Source organism: Rhinatrema bivittatum, chromosome 6 (assembly GCF_901001135.1).
Source record: "Rhinatrema bivittatum chromosome 6, aRhiBiv1.1, whole genome shotgun sequence".
Classification (NCBI taxonomy): Eukaryota; Metazoa; Chordata; class Amphibia; order Gymnophiona; family Rhinatrematidae; genus Rhinatrema; species Rhinatrema bivittatum.
Genome location: NC_042620.1, coordinates 203,983,957 through 204,001,905, shown reverse-complemented (window position 1 = coordinate 204,001,905; position 17,949 = coordinate 203,983,957). Strand labels below are relative to the sequence as shown.

Here is a 17,949-nt window from a genome sequence, read left to right as displayed (position 1 = left end):
TTACTTGAGTAAAGTGCACTTGAGTGAGTAAATCCTATGGACAATTCAATGGCATATATTGTCGCAATTTTGAAAAGCCCACTTACTCGATTATAGTGTATTTACTCAAGAAAAACCCAGTTTTACACATGTAAATGCTTTTTTAAAATCAGGTCCAATGTGTGGTGAGGTTATGTGGGAGAAATAAAAATTGATGGGGCTAGAAATGGGGAACACATTGGAAAACATGATTGGTGGTGGGTGGATAAAAAGAGCTCACAGAGCCAAAGCGCAAAAAGAGGCCATAATGTGAAATACTCGGATTCAAACTGAAAATGTAATACAGTCAATGTATTCTAGTATTGCTTTCTCATACAAATCTAAATTACTCTTATCGGTTATATGAATAAGGATTGGTACTTTATAGTTGTTGTACATTTACATTTTGGTTAAACAAGTTATTTTTTGTGTTTTTACCAGAAGCAGATTATCGTATACTTGTATGAATAATAAAAACTCTTAAGATGTCAGATTTAGACAAGTAAGTGAGTTTTATTTTTTGTTTGTTCTTCACATTTTTCTTCACAGACTGTTTACTTTTTTTTGACAGCTTAAAGCAGGGCTTCCCAAATCTGTCCTGGGGACCCCACGTCCAGTCGGGTTTTCAGGATATTCACAATGAATATGGATGAGATACATTTGCATACAACGGAGACTCAGTATATGCAAATTTATCTCATGCATATTCATTGTGAATATCCTGAAAACCCGAGTGGCCGTGGGGTCCCCAGGACAGGTTTGGGAAACCCTGGCTTAAAGTCATTTTATAATTTTGCAAGGCTTTAGACTTGAATGTCTTGATCCCTCTGCCTGTTGTACAGACCTCAAAATGTCAGGTTTGCATGAATACATATCCATTTTTTGTGTTCTAATAGAAAGGGGTCGTCCAAGAGTTTAATAGAGTTCAGAGCTTAGGATAAGACAGGAGCTAACAGGCATAAAACAGTTATCTGATGTCAGGTTCTGAAGGACATAACACTAGTACTAAAGTAGTTGCTGTGCTGTACATGAAAGTGTATCAGTTGATTTGTAACAGAGTAGATATGACCAGGAGTTCCTAAAATATCTTATTTTTTTATTTATTTAAATGTTTTATATACCATCATTCCATGTGAGAATCACTAGTTTGTAATGGTTTACAGGTAAAACATTCATAAATAAAATGAGTGTAACAAGGAAGAAAGACATTCATAGAAATGGAAGTAATACAAAGATAGATTTCTAATGTAGAAATAGAGCTAGAAAAAAGGGTTAGCGAGAGGGGGTTAACGTTCAATAATTATTAATGTTATCTGAGTCATGGGGAAATGGGTGTATCAGTCAAGTAGAATGCATTTTTGAATAGCCAAGTTTTTAAGTCACTTTTGAATTTCTTTTTATCAGTTACTGTTCGAAGTTCTTCTGGCATGGAATTCTGTCTGCTTCTGACATTTTTACCTCACTGCACGACCCACATTAAATGATTTCTTACATGTGCTGTCTTTTAAATTTTATTGCATCTTAACCTCTTTCAAAAATTTTACCAAAAATAATCAGTGATTTAAAAATCAACTTCACATTCGCTTTTCACACCCAAAAATTTTTTTAAAGAGTGTAAGGTGATATTTCATAAAATTTCGGGGCACCATCCCGGTGTACCTTAATTATTTTAAATCATGAACACCACCGTCCACCCTATAGCCCTTTTATTATTTTTATCAAAAAAGATTTTTTTGTTTTTATGTGTTCAAAACAATTTTTTGTAAAAATGTGAAAAGTTCAAAACAAAGATAGGAACAGTTCACCAGTTAAACATTCAAAGCTCTAAAGACATCAAATAGTTACTTAGACAAATGTTGTTCTGAATGTTATTTAGCTTGAGCTTAGATCCTGAGACTTCCATACAACAAAGGCAAATTTGCCCCAGCTCTCCACCGTCATCTGTTTGAGTCCATCAATTGATCTAAAAATGCTCGCAACGCGCTGCCCGTTATACTCAAAAACATGGCGAACCTAAGTTCCCCTTCTCGGCGTCCTTCTTTAAAGGGACTCCATCACATGACAATTAGACATGACGTAAATGAAATTCAGCCTGCCCTTTAAATCAAATTTAAAGGAGCGAAAACCAATCTGATCGTTTAATCCAACTGGTGCTTCAGTTTTTAACTTGTAGATCCAGAACTGCTCCCTGTAATTTAATAACAATCCCATGTTCCCAAACATTGTATTACTTGCTACTTTCTCAATGACTGTCCACTGTAGATCCTCAAATGTATGGCCATGCTCCATGCAATGGCTCACCAATGGGGCTGTCAGCACTCCATTGTTAAGAACATAAGAAAATGCCATACTGGGTCAGACCAAGGGTCCATCAAGCCCAGCATCCTGTTTCCAACAGTGGCCAATCCAGGCCATAAGAACCTGGCAAGTACACTGGATCTGTGTTCCATCAGGCGAATCTTGATGGCTCTACTTGTTCGCCCCACATAAACCTTAGGACAGTCACATATGATTGCATATACCATGTTATTTGTAGAACAATTTGTCAAAAATCTTCGTTTTACTATATATCCTGTGTTTATGTCAACCCAAGAATCCCCTTCAATTGTGTTTACACACACCGAACAGACTCCACATTTCTTATGTCCTCCTATATTTACAGACTGCTGATCTCTATTTGTCAAATTAGCCCGGACAACCTTATCACGGATATTAGAACCGCGACTTGTTGCAAACAATGGCAAATCCTTAAATACACTGTGCAGCTCCAAAACATGCCAATGTCTTTTAACCGCCTTAATCACAGCTGAAGTTGAAGTGCTCTGTTGTAATACAAAAACCAGGCGTTCTTGTTCTTTTCGTTCTTCATACTTCAATAATTGTGTTTGGTCACAATATTTTGATCTCTTATAAGCCTGCCGGATAACCTTAGCAGGATATCCTCGATCTCTGAACCTCTTCATCAATAATGCTGCCTGTACTTCAAATTCATTCTTAGAAGAACATATTCGTTTGATCCTGAAAAATTGAGATACAGGAAACCCCCCTTATTAAAGGATGCTGAATGATGACTGTGGTACCTCAACAAGTTGTTTTTGTCCGTTGGTTTCCTGTTTATCATCGTAATTATTTGGCAATCCCGAATCTCTACCACCACATCCAAATACACAATCTTCGAAGCACTGCATTGGTAAGTGAACTTCAAATTTTGATCCACAGAATTGACCCATGCCATAAACGTGTCTAAAGTTTCTTTTGAATCCTTCCAAATGACGAAAATATTGTCAATATAATGGTACCAGGTCGCAATCTTAGACCACCATTGGGACTCATAATGAATTTCTCCTCGAAATATACCACATATAAATTTGCAACTGCTGGGGCTAATGACGAGCCCATAGGTATCCCATGGTTTTGATGATAATACTTTCCATTAAAACTGAAATAGTTATTAAATATGACCAATTTAGTAAGCGTGTTCAACAAATCAGCCTTAATCCTAGTAGGACCTTGATGAAATTCAAATGATTCCTTAGCAATGTCCTCTGCCGCTTGTTGCGGTATACATGTATACAATGAGACTATATCCATAGTCACCAATAATATTGGAACTTCGCCTAACTGAATCTCTGTCAATTTATTCAGAAATTGGATCGTATCCTTCAAATATGAAGGTTTCATTTGGACCAAAGGCTGCAAAAACTTGTCCAAAAAAATTGCTGGCGGTTCAAGAACCGAGCCCCTCAAGGACACGATTGGACGGATAGGTGGATTCCTCATATCTTATGTATTTTGGGGAGACCGTATATTACCAGTATCTTCGGATGATCAGCAATGAGAACATTTTTTTCTTTCTCTGTTAGACATCTAGTAGATGTAACAATATCCTTAATTTGATCTCTTAAACTCATTGTTGGATCCTCATGTAAAATACTGTATATAGCAGTGTAGTTAAGATGATCTAACATTCTTGATTCATATGTCAATATGTCTTGTATGACGATCGCACCCCCCTTATCAGCGGGTTTGATCACCAAATTCACAGCTAACCAAAGACTGTAACGCTTCACGTTGAATAGCAGGGAGATTACAGAAAACCTTATTAGTAGAATTCTCAAATTCCTCAATGGACGGTGCCCCGAATTTTTATGAAACATTATCTGTTAAGCGCACTCTACGCTTATGGCCAGGGTCACAAGAGCACTTAGACTGAGTAGAAAGTATAATTTCTTTTTTATTAATCAGTATAAATATTCTCGGGAGATGCTGGGTACTGGATGCCCTTTGTCTGACAAACTGACCAGCATCTCCTCGTATACAGGAAGTGACTCTTCTTTTATAGATAACATTCAATACTGGAGAAGGTTCTAGAGATTTGCGTGACTGCCCAAAGGATCATTTACATAAGTTGTAATGTTAACTGCATGATAACATCATCCCTAACTACCCCTGATTAGTTTACCCAGGACTTGTAGCCCATTTACCATGGCTGTCGAGATAGTTCTTTGTTCTGTTTAAAATTTTATTGGTCAGGACAATCAACACGTCTGTAGCTGTGTTGATTACAAACTCCTGAGAATAGTGCCTGAAGCTCCACTGTGGTTTCTTCTTTGTGACCCTATGAATAGGCATCACCTGTCTGGTGCCAGCTTGCCTGCCTCTACAGATATCCAGGGACATTCTGTAAGTCATGCTCAGAAAGTCACTCAGAGTCCATTCAGCCTAGGCAAGCTAAAGAAAAGCAGAGGCTTCTGGGGATTTCCTTCTCCATGTTGGTTTTCTGTTCAGGCATACTTCTCACATCTTACACTCTTTAAAAAAAAGTTTTGGGTGTGAAAAGCGAGTTTGAAGTTGATTTTTAAATCATTAATTATTTTTGGTAAATTTTTTTGAAAGATGTTAAGATGCAATAAAATTTAAAAGACAGCACATGTAAGAAATCATTTAATGTGGGTTGTGCAGTGAGATTGGATTTTGATTACCCCCATTTTTTGTGGATTGGTAGTGGTTATCTGACATTTTTATGGCATCTTCAAAGGTAGCATGTGTTAAGCCATTGTTACACACACTGATAGGTTTTATGTACAATAAACTGTTGTGCATGTTAAAATCTGTTAATACAGGGGAAAGTAAACAAGTGTCTGTTGGATATACAATGACTGTAAGAAATGAACACCACTCTTACATACATAGCCTCAGTGGGAGTACATCCTTTAGACATGATATGTTGGGGGTTCTTAGAGAGTGAAATGAATTCAGTTCTTTCCTTTTCTCTAGCCTCAGAACTAACCAAGTAGACAAGTTTTATTCTAAAGCAAACTAACTATTTATGGGTCTTATCTTTGGCAGAACAGAAAAAGAAAGCATAGGTAAGCTGCAATCAAAGGAAAAAAGTTCAGTAGAGTACTAAGCAAAAAAAGTCTTTTGTGGGCAAATATGCTTGCATTTTAATGTTAGATAACACATAGTTCTGATATATCCATAAATGGTCATTTCTGATCACCTGACACAGATGTTATACATTTATTATTAATTATATTAATCAGCCCACAGTTACCTCAGGACTACTTGTAAATGTAATGTCTTCTATTGTACTCTTAATCAGTCATGCTTTCTATGTATGGCTCAAGGATTGGAGGAGTAGATTAGTGATTAGAGCATCAGGCTGTGAACCAGAAGAGCTAGGTTTCAAATTCCACTGACCCTCCTTGTGACCTTGGCAAATCACATCCCCTCCATCGCCTCTGTTACAAACTTAGGGCTCTATTTACTAAGCATATTTCCCATTCCCATAAAATGGGAGAAAATCTCAATTTGTTAGTGTCCCATTAGATGAATCCAGAGCAAGTGGGTTATGCACTCTTACCAGCAGATGGAGACAGATTTACTGAGGTCACAGTATATACACTCTGCAGTTACATCGGCCTGCCAATATTCTATGTCTCCAGCAGATAGTGGATGTGCATCTCCCCACTGGGGATTACTTCATTTAAGATAACAGAGAATTAAGGATAGAATTTTCCGCGCTCTCCTGTGGTGATACCAAATGGGCACTCCCACAGCTGAGAATTCCTAAGGTGATTTCCATGGTCCCTCAGATGTGTGCCTTGGTCTGGTAGCTAGTTTTGCCAGTGTGGTCTTAGCTGCTTGAGCAGCTGAAAGACAGTGGGTGCAGGAAGCTGAGCGCATGCCGTCTCCCCTCGCAGCTGGAAGACCATCTCTGTGCTCAGCCAGATACGGCTGATCTCCGGTAAGTTAAAAAAAAAAAAAAGAGATAAGATACAGAGACTTAACAGGAGGTTTTTGTTGTACAAGGTTTCCTCCTTCCCCGGTCTCCGTGCTCTGTGTGCCAGTCCGATGTTCATTCCACTCTGTGGGAGGTTGAGGACATGGGCAGCCTGGCAGGTTGAGCAGCCTCCTTAGGCCTGGACCCGCTTCAAGGCTTTTCGCTACGCACCGTGTGGTAGGCCGCAATGGCTTTTCGTGTGCATTCTAAGTCTGCCCTCTACAGGATTGTTGGTCTGGCATGTGCGTCTCACTGTGTGTCTAGGTTGTGCACCCGGTTTTTGTGCACACCGGGGCCTTGTAGTCTGTGAGCCCTCGTTAAGTGACACATAGTGGCCCCGCTTACCTATGTGCACAAGTGATACTGTATGCTTTGCGCTTAATTTTTGGCTGTCTAGGTAAGCGCCTTAGTGTGTGCACCTAAATGTTGGATATATAATTTCTAGGCGCCTAGCGGAGTGCCTTTCTAAAAAAACCAAAAACACAAACAGCTAGACGCACGCCTCCGGCCACTGTGATCATCATGGAGCCTGTGCCTAAGAAACCTAAGCATCTCTCTTTGGTCTGCTTGTTATATACTGCATCTCAACCAGGAGTGCCTCCTGATTTGAGCCAGCACTATTTGGAGGTTCAGGGTGAAATGTCTTCCTCTGATTTCACTAGGTCTGGTTCTTCCCAGCCAGATATGGATCTGGGTAAAGACGATTTGGGTTGGGTGCCTCTAACTGGTTCATCAGTAGGGGAAGGTAGCTCAGTGAGTACACCTCAGGTCCCTCCGAATCTGGATGCTTCTACTTTTTCATGGGTAGAATATTTCCAGGGGTTGCAATCCTTAATTCAGGAGTAGTCCTTGGCCCTATCCCACGCTCCGAGAGCAGAGGCACAGGGGGAAAACCTTGCCTGGATTTTTTGTTGGGCGCCAGAGTACTCCTGGAGCAGCAGCAGGTTCTCTGGATGGAGATCCGGTCGGCAAGGATGATGATGCCGACCCTGCCTCTCTTGAGGATAATGAAATTCCCCTGGATTAGAACCATATGGAACTATGTTGTGGTTCTTTCATAGGGGTGAACTGCCAATTCTGATTTTCCAGACCTTGAAAATTGCTTGGAGTTCCTGGGGCAGATTCAGTGTCTGAGCCAAAGAGAAATCCCATTTTGGGTTCCTTGCGTATAGCCTCTTGTTTTTTTCCCCATGATGGAGGCCATTCAGGAATTAATTGATCTTGAGTTGGGCACCCCAGAGGCTATTTTCAAAAGGGGTCGGAGTTTGGAAGGCCTGAACCCTCTGAATCCAGTGGTAAGAGAGCGCTTATTTTTTTTCCCAAGGTGGAAATGCACTTGAGTGTGCAGTTTCCAAGCAGATCAGTATTCCCATGGAAGGAAAAGTGGCCTTGAAGGATGCTCATGCTAAAAAGATTGAGACTAATGTTAAGCAAGCATTTGAAGCAGTAGCAATTACCTTGCAGATCACTTTTTGTTGTTCTTTGGTGGCTTGCTCTTGTTTGCTTCTCTCCCAGGAGGTTGGTGACTCTAGGGTAAGCTCCAGGGCAGTTGAGGAACCAGGTGTGCAACCTTCTTAGCGGAGGTGGGCTGTGATTTGGTCCGCAGTTCAGTCAGAGGGGTGGCTTCAATAATAGTGGCCAGGCGTCAGTTATGGTTGAGAAATTGGTCGGCTAAAGCGCCCTCCAAGGTTAACCTCACCAAATTGCCCTTTAATGGCTCAACTTTGGTTGCGAGTTGGAGAAACTGGCCAGTATGTGGAGTGAATCTCTGGTTCTTCGTTTGCCGGAGGACAAGAAACAGGTGCAGCGCTCCCTTCACATGAGAGGTCGTGCTAGAGGATCCAAGCTTTTTCGAACCTGTAGAAGAGCGTCCTTCAGAGGACTCGACCTTTTGGTGGGTCTCAGTCCTTTCATCCCCAACAATCCAGAAGATGTGCAGGCTCGCTCGGATAGTGGAACCTCCTGAGGCTCCCAATGAAGGTTTGCCAACCCACCCCCAGGAATAGGAGATAGGGGGATGCCTCTCTCTTTTATCAGAGGTGGGTCAAAATCACATCAGATCAGTGGGTCCTGGAGGTGATACAAGAGGAATATGTGCTGGAAGTTAGCAGTGTTCCTTGGAGCATATTCATGGTGTCTCCCTGCCATTCACCACAAAAAAAACAAGCAAAAAACAACCAGGCAGTAGAAACTGCATTGGCAAGGCTCCTTAGTATATGGGCTGTGGTCCCAGTGCCTGTGTCTCAAGAAAATATGGGGCGATTTTCCATTATGTCATTGTGCCAGAGAAGGAGGGCTCTTTTCATCCCATCCTGGACCTCAAAGGTATCAGTTGTCATCTGCGAATGAAGCATTTTCACATGAAGACATTACGCTTGGTGATAATGGCCATAAAGTCAGGGTAATTGCCTCTCTGATTTGTCAGAGGCATATCTCCAAATTTCCATCTGATTGGAACTGCGGTTCACAGTTCTGGATGCTACTTTCAGTTTCGGGTGCTGCCCTTGGTCTGGACATCGCACCCAGAACCTGTTCCAAGATAATGTGGCAGAGTTGAGAAAGGATAGACTCCTAGTACACCCAAATTTGGATGACCGATTCACACCAAGTTGCTGGAAGAGAGCTGTTTGGTGATTCGCAAGGTGATTTCCCTGTTGCGGGAGCTTGGCCAGGTGGTGAACCTAGCCAAGAGCAGTCTTCAGCCTTCTCAGTCGCTGGAATACCTGGGGGTTCAGTTCGACATGAAGCAGGCAAAGGTGTTCCTACTGGAAGCTCGAATTCAGAAGTTGCTAACTCAACTCCATCTGTTGTTGAACACACTGCACCTGACCATATGGTTTTTACATGCAGGTCCTTGGCTTAATGGAAGCACCCTGGAAGTGGTGCCATGGGCGAGAGCACATATGTGTCTTCTTCAGTGCTCCCTGCTGTGTCGGTGGAATCTGCAGTTTTAAGACTATTTGATTCGGCTTCACCTGCCGATGGAGGTCTTCTCTCAACTGCAGTTGTGGCTGCAGGCGGATCATCTATGGAAGGGAGTTTCACTATCCCCTCTGGATTGGCTAGTCCTGACAATGGATGTGAGTCTCCTTGGTTGGGGAGCTTAATGTCAGGAGCTGACAGCTCAAGGGTGCTGGAACATCAATCGCATGGAGGCCAGGGCAGTCCGGTTGGCATTTTTACAGTTTGGCGACAGGCTGCAGGGTCACTCGATCCGCATAATGTCGGACTATGCAACGACTTGTGGTTTAAATCAATCAGCAGGGAGGTACCAAGAGCAGGCAAATGTCGCAGGAAATAGATCATCTTATGGAATGGGCTGAAGTGCATCTTTAGATGATCTCAGCCTTGCATATTGCAGGCTAAGACAACGTTAAGAGCAGACTTTCTCAGCAGGGAGAGTCTGGACCCAGGATAGTGGGAATTGTCAGACGAGTTTCAGTTAATTCGGGATCACTGAGGTCTCCAGTTCCTGGACCTGTTGGCGATTTCACGCACTGCGTAAGTTTCGCAATTCTTCAGCCGCAGAAGAGATCTGAGGTCATTGGGGATCAATGCCCTAGTGCAGGAGTGGCTGGAAGACAAGTAGCTGTATGCCTTTCCTCCATGGCCCATGTTGGGCAGATTGATTCAAAGGATTGGACAACACAGAGGGATGGTGCTTTTGGTTGCTCCAGATCAGCCCAGGAGACCCTGGCATGCAGATCTGTGGAGGCTCCTGGTGGATTCGCCTCTTCGACTTCCGGTGCACAGGAACCTGTTGCAGCAGGGTCCTATCCTTCACAAAGATCAGACTCAATTTTGTCTTACGGTATGACCCTTGACAGGGCTTGCTTGCTGAAATGTGGATACTCTGTGGCAGTGATCTCCGCCTTGCTAAGAGCTAGAAAGTTCTCCACATCCTTGGCCTATGTGTGGATTTGGAGAGTGTTTGAGGGCTGGTGTGAGCATTGCGGTACTCTTCCATGTTCAGTCAAGAAACTGTTTATTGTGGAATTTTTGCGAGATAGCTTGAATAAAGGCTTGGCCATTTTTTCCTTAAGGATACAAGTAATTGCTCTCGCCTATTTCAGGGGTCCCGTCAATGGTGGATCCTTGTTGGCTCATTCTGATGTGGTCTGTTTTCTGAAAAGAGTGGAACATCTTCATCCTCCTTTGCATTTCCGGTGCCCCTATGGAGTCTCAATTTGATTTTGGATTTTTTTGGTAGGCCCTACGTTTCAACTGTTATGTACTCTGTTCTTGTGTTTTCTGACGTTGACAACAGTGTTCATAAGAACATGCCATACTGGGTCAGACCAAGGGTCCATCAAGCCCAGCATCCTGTTTCCAACAGTGGCCAATCCAGGCCATAAGAACCTGGCAAGTGCCCAAAAACTAAGTCTATTCCATGTTACTTTTGCTAGTAATAGCAGTGGCTATTTTCTAAGTCAACTCAATTAATAGCAGTTAATGGACTTCTCCTCCAAGAACTTATCCAATTCTTTTTTAAACACAGCTATACTAACTGCACTAACCACATCCTCTGGCAACAAATTCCAGAGTTTAATTGTGCGTTGAGTGAAAAAGAACTTTCTCCGATTAGTTTTAAATGTGCTACACGCTAACTTCATGGAGTGCTCCTTAGTCTTTCTATTATCCGAAAGAGTAAATAACCGATTCACATCTGCCCGTTCTAGACTTCTCATGATTTTAAACACCTCTATCATATCCCCCCTCAGCCGTCTCTTCTCCAAGCTGAAAAGTTCTAACCTCTTTAGTCTTTCCTCATAAGGGAGCTGTTCCATTCCCCTTATCATTTTGGTAGCCCTTCTCTGTACCTTCTCCATCGCAATTATATCTTTTTTGAGATGCAGCGACCAGAATTGTACAAAATATTCAAGGTGCGGTCTCACCATGGAGCGATACAGAGGCATTATGACATTTTCCGTTTTATTCACCATTCCCTTTCTAATAATTCCCAACATTCTGTTTACTTTTTTGACTGCCGTAGCACACTGAACTGACTATTTCAATGTGTTATCCACTATGACGCCTAGATCTTTCTTGGGTTGTACACCTAATATGGAACCTAACATTGTATAACTATAGAATGGGTTATTTTTCCCTATATGCATCACCTTGCACTTATCCACATTAAATTTCATCTGCCATTTGGATGCCCAGTTTTCCAGTCTCACAAGGTCTTCCTGCAATTTATCACAATCTGCTTGTGATTTAACTACTCTGAACAATTTTGTATCATCTGCAAATTTGATTACCTCACTCATCGTATTTCTTTCCAGATCATTTATAAATATATTGAAAAGTAAGGGTCCCAATACAGATCCCTGAGGCACTCCACTGCCCACTCCTTTCCACTGAGACAATTGTCCATTTAATCCTACTCTCTGTTTCCTGTCTTTTAGCCAGTTTGTAATCCACGAAAGGATAATACCACCTATCCCATGACTTTTTACTTTTCCTAGAAGCCTCTCATGAGGAACTTTGTCAAACGCCTTCTGAAAATCCGGTTCACCTTTATCCACATCTTTATTAACTCCTTCAAAAAAGTGAAGTAGATTTGTGAGGCAAGACTTGGCTTGGGTGAAGCCATGCTGACTTTGTTCCATTAAACCATGTCTTTCTATATGTTCTGTGATTTTGATGTTTAGAACACTTTCCATTATTTTTCCTGGCACTGAAGTCAGGCTAACCGGTCTGTAGTTTCCCGGATAGCCCCTGGAGTCCTTTTTAAATATTGGGGTTATATTAGCTATCCTCCAGTCTTCAGGTACACTGGATGATTTTAATGATAGGTTACAAATTTTTACTAATAGGTCTGAAATTTCATTGTTCTGCACGTAGGTTTTCCGAGCTGCAGGCCTTTCTTGCCAGGAGCCATTTCTTTTTTTTACCGAAAGTGGTCTCTGAGTTTCAATTGAACCAGTCCATCTCCCTGCCATCTCTGGTCAGGGAAGAGAGATGTAGAGTCTCTTTTGTTATGGCCCTTGGATGTCAAGCGGCATATTGTCAGGTATCTGGAGGTCACCGGGCCTTTGCATAGATCGGATTGCCTGTTTGTCCTCCATGGCATAACTAGACAGTAAGAGCCAGTTTCGCAGGCTACAATAGCTTGCTGGATTTAGGAGGTAGTTATGACCACATATGTGGATGCTGGGAAGCCATTACCTAGTTGGGTACAGGCCCATTCCACTCGAGCTCAGGCTGTATAATGGGCAGAAGTTAGATTGTTGTCTCACGTCGACATTTGCCTAGTTGCGACGTGGTCCTCTTTACACATCTTTCCAGGTATAATCGTCTAGATGTGCAAGCCCACGAGGATGCAATGTTTGCAGGCACAGTTTTGACTGGCTCATGGGCAGGCCTCTCTCCCTATTTGGGAGTAGCTTGGATACATCCCACTTGTTCTGGATTCATCTGACTGGATGCTAAGAAATGAGAAAGTACTACTTACCTGATAATTTCCTTTTCTTTAGGACAGTCAGATGAATCCAGCTTCCCTCCCTTGGCTGCCGTATGATTGCATAATGATCCTCCTGTGTGCCTACATGTTACGGGGCTTACTGGTAAGTGTTACTCCAGTCCCTAGACTAGTGTTATTACATTCTTGTGTGAGCTCAATGTTGTCTGTTGGCTGATTATTGTAATGGTTATATGTTTTTCAAGTTTTTTGCTAGTCTGTCCAAAGATGCTTTTGAAGAGAAAACTGGCAGGCTGATGTAACTGTGTCAGTTACTCCGTCTCCATCTGCTGGTAAGAATGATAACCCACTTGTTCTGGATCCATCTGACTGTCCTAAAGAAAAGGAAATTATCAGATAAGTAGTAATTTCTCAGTAAATAGGTCCCTTAGAGTCTAAACCTTCTAGGGACAAGAAAATACCTACGGTAGCTCAATGTAATCTATTTCGAAGTGGCTGACCAGTCATGAAAAGCAGAATATAAATTTTAACCAATCATAGACATACATTTTCCTTGTTTTCTCTGGTTTCCTCACTCATAGTGATTTCTTTCTTAGAATATGGACTTGTAATTGTGTTATTGTGATAAAATAAATACAAAAAAATACAAAAAAAAAAAGGAATACAGACTTGTACATTTTACTTCTGCCAGCCTACATTCTACATGGAATCTCACATGTCTTCAGATATTTATGAAGGCCATAAGAAAAGTTACATGCAAGAAATATTATTCTCTTCCGATTGAAAGAGCAGGACAGAATAAAACAAGGTGCTTTTCTCCCAGCAATTGCTAACGTGGCCTAAAACCTGATTTAGAAACATAGAAATGTGATGGCAAAAAAACATATGGTCTAGTCTGCCTATCCACCCAGCTAATTCAGCTTTACAATTCCTACCATTCCCTCAGAAATCCCCTAAATTTATGTTATGCTTTCATGAATTCAGACACTGTTTGTGGCTCCACTACCTCAAAAGGAGAGGGTGTCCCATGTATCCACTACCCTCTCTAATAAACTATTTTCACGTAGATAAGCAGCATGAATTAGCCATGCTGTCTGGGTACGTCCTCCGTGCCACTAGGTGGCGGAGCTCTCAAAGTCTATTATAGACTTTTAGCTAGGTGCTCCCTCCCCGCTATATCCTGGCAGGATCACCTCAGATACCTCAGTCAAAGTTTTTCCGCGCAACAGAGTGCGCGGAGCTCTCTTCACTTTACTACAAATATATATATATATATATATATATATATATATATAAATAAAATAAAATAGAAATATATATAGAAGAAGGAACAAAATATAAATAAGAGAAAATTCTACTTCACAGGACCTGCCCTCACGGGACCGTTAAACGTCACGGGGCACCCCCTCCCTCCTCTCAACCGCTCCGATATCTGCACTCCTCGGCCTCCTGGGTTTTCTGGGGCTGACCGAGTGAAGCCCGGGGGAGAGGTATAAAAAAAAAACAAAACCCAACGATGCGATGGCTCACTGGCAAGGCGCGCTGAAGCACAGCTTCATGGACCTCTTGGGCCGTTGCCCTTTTTAAGTCTCCTCAGCCTCCCGTTTTCACCGGGTCTGCTCCAAGTTGAGCCCCTGCACCACGGAGGAAATGGAGCGGGAGGTGCTCCGCAACGTTGAACGGACGGCTCTAGAGAAGCAGACGACGGGTTGCCGACACAGGCGCCAGGGCACGCCGACTTATGATGAATGCGCCGGATGCGTCGACCACCCACACAGGCGCCAGGCGCCCTGACTGTCCATGACTACGCCGGATTCAACAGCCATCGGAGAGGGCGCCGGGAGGTGCCTGCCATCGGCGTGGGCACCGGGCACTCTAACAAATGCAAATGCCAAGCGCCCCGACCACTGGTGCATGCACAGACAGCCTTACCATAGCTACAGGCGCCGGACACACCAATCATCAGCATAGGGTGCCAGGCCTCCGACTGCCGATGCAGGCGCCAGGCACCTCGACCATCAGCAAGGATGCCACATGCGTCGACCATAATCATAGCGGCCGGGCACCCCGACTGCCGACGCGGGCGCAAGACGCCCTGACCACCAGTAAGGGTGCCGATCATCACCGCAGGTGCTGCCTTGCCGGGCTTTAACAGAGTCCAACACAGGTGTCAACGTGCTGAGCCCATCAACATGTGCCATTCTGTCGTGAGCGCACCAGGCCCATTAACACGCGCCAAATCATTGACAAGGGTGCCACTGCACTGGACCATTGACGAGAAGAGACAGTCGATGGTACCCTATGATCGCAATAAGCGAGGCAATCAAATTGCTAAATCGGCGAGGCCGACGCGCTATACACTGCCAGTAAGCCTATGCTCGAGCGGGAACATGCCCCGCATGAGCCGAATCAACGAGCTGAATAACAATACAGATTGGGGCATCGGCGCAGAACACGGAAAAACATCTACAAGGCGCTGGGACGTACATATTATTCTGCTCAACTAGCACGCAGAACAGGGCGCAGGCACAGGATATGCCAGAGCTTCAATTCATGGACCAAGTGTATATACACACTTATACCCATCAAACCCCTGCTAACGCCAAGGCTTTTTAAAAACAAAACAAAAAAACCCAAACAAACCAGAATTGGGCCCTCCAACTATTTTGACGTAAATGGACATACTGAAGCACAGTTCGTCTTTCAACATATATACCACCTATGCAGCTTACATAGGTCGGGCGATTTCTATTGTACATATCAGCTACACCCCATTTCCGCGTGTGGGGCTGGGGGCATCGTACAATTGCAGGTTTCCGGCTAACCTACAACTCCCATTGCACAGCATTATGGGAATATTCCTGAAAGGTGTCCCTTGTGGGATCCTCCAATTATTCTATATCGCCTAAAGGCTTCAACGGGTTGATTGCGTCGACAAGACAAACATCTTCTGCTCGGCACCCTTTTCAACATACCGCTAAGCTAAACTAAAAAAAATAACAGTTTCTACAAACGGAGAGACAATGCATAAAGTTTTTTCTTGGGAAGGTCTCATAATCCTCATGCTATCCACCAAAATTTGCGTCGCATTTTCTAACAAGCCTTGCATCAATACCTTCATCTCACGAAATGGGAAGCACTTCCTGAACTCCGTTTTTTGTTTCTATAGTTTGGAAGTCTCTTAAGGCTTCAGCAACTACCTGCAAATCATCCACCTTCCATGGTTCAGTTTCTAGCGCCTAATTGACGATATTTCATGACTGCGGGGCATTCCCAGATCCTCCAGAAATTTCTTCAGAGATCAGTTCACCGATGCCATCAATAAACTTTCTGCCATGGCTGTCTTGGATTCCTATTGCTCACTAGCCTTGCAGACTGCCGAGCATAAAAAAAAAAAGAAATAACTTTCAAGCCCTACTCCACTTGTAAGCGTTCTCTTCTCAACCATCGAGGCAGCAAGCTAGAAAGCCTGCCCACCCACGACATACTTCGGATCCTCAACCTCCAAAAACCCAGTGGACTTCAACCATACATATTCTCACATACCAATGCACCCCAGTCCTGGTATTACCTTTGTTCCAGACGGACAAGCAACTTTTTCCAGTACGAGGTTCTTCCATTTGGCCTGGTTTTAGAACCCAGGGTTTTCTCCAATTGCAGGACAGGGCATGGGCACACCTTCCTCATCAGGGGGTGCAAATATATCCTTCTCTAAACGATTTGCTCCTACTAGCATTCAAACCAATACTACTTCGGCAGACTCTTCTACAGACAATCTCTTGCCTACACAACCCAGGTCTTATGATCAATTATGACGAATCGAACCTGGAACCCACTCAAACTTTACATTTCATAGCAGCCTATATCGATACGACCCCACGACAAGGCTTTCCTACTTCACCCGAGAGCATTAGCTCTCTACACACTGTTTACGATTCTGCTTTCAGTTCAACAGAGGCAGCTCGACAAGTCCTCACTATTCTGGGACATATGACAACAACCATTTATATGCTTCCACACACACACACACACGCCTTCACATGGCCACCTATAATAGGACCTCAAACTACAATGGACTCAATATCTGCAGTCACTGTCGACACCTGTTTCCTTAACCATCAGCATGAAGCATAACCATACAATGATGGTTACTCCCATCAACGTTTTTTCCATGGGTTCCCCACTGAGATCCCTTTGACATCAGGTGATACTAACCACAGATGCATCTCCCAAAGATTAAGGAGCTCATCTGGAAACGTTACAAACACAAACAGACACTTCATATCAACCTTTTGGAGCTCAGAGTGGGGATGAACGCACTTTGAGCCTTCGAAAGTGCCCTACAAAGACAGATAGTCATGGTGCACACAGAAAACCAAATGACCATGTTCTATATCAACAAAGTAGAAGGGTCCTGTTCATGGAACCTCTGCAAGGTGGCAATACAAATATTGAAATGGCCTCACCAAAGATGCAACATACCTGCCACGGATCACAACTCCAGAGCATGCAAGCTCAGCAGACTTTTCGTCCACACGAATTGGAGTAAAATCCAGAGTAACTCGGGATCTTTTGCAATGTGGGGTCTTCCCACAGTTGATCTGTTTGTAACACAGAACAACAAAAAACTAGAGAACTTCTCCTCAGTTTACCTGAGCCCTCTCAGACTCGCTCCAGATGTCTTTCTCATCTATTGGTCGCATGACCTACTCTATGCTTCCCCCCAGTTACCACCCATCTCTCACCCAATCCAGAGATGCATCGGGAATCAAGTGAATTTGATCCTAATTGCGCCAACATGTCCTTGACAACTATGGTACAGTTACCTGCTTCGACTCTCAATCCGCAACCTGATCCCCTGGGCGACATTCCGAACTTTTCACCCAGGACAAAGAGACACTACTACATCCTCTTCACTCCTCTCCACATCTCAGGCCATGGAGATTGAAAGGATCGCTTACCAGCATTTGAACATTTCTCCTACCCTTCAGGACATACCATTGTCCTCTCGAAAACTATCTACCAGATTCAATTCTCAAACAAATTGGTCACGCTACACTTCCTACTGTACATCACTGGCATCGACCCGTCATCTTGCCCACCTAAACAGCTTCTTCCTTATCTCCATCTACTGTACAACAAATAACTTGCTTCGTCCTTGCTAAGAGTTCACTTAAGTGCTATAGCCGCTTACCATACCCCTCTAAATGGAGAGTCTATT

The 17,949-nt window shown here is 43.2% G+C and overlaps 1 protein-coding gene across 1 annotated transcript in view; it reads left to right on the top strand.

Moving 5' to 3' along the window:
• Positions 1-458: 458 nt before the first annotated feature.
• The window catches only part of LOC115094675 (RNA-binding protein 44-like), a 276,873-nt gene continuing 259,382 nt past the window's right edge, over positions 459-17,949 (top strand). Inside the window, exon 1 of the mRNA XM_029607927.1 lies at positions 459-520. Coding sequence (XP_029463787.1) covers positions 504-520 — 17 coding nt within the window. The 5' untranslated portion in view covers positions 459-503. The remainder of the gene's footprint in view (positions 521-17,949) is intronic.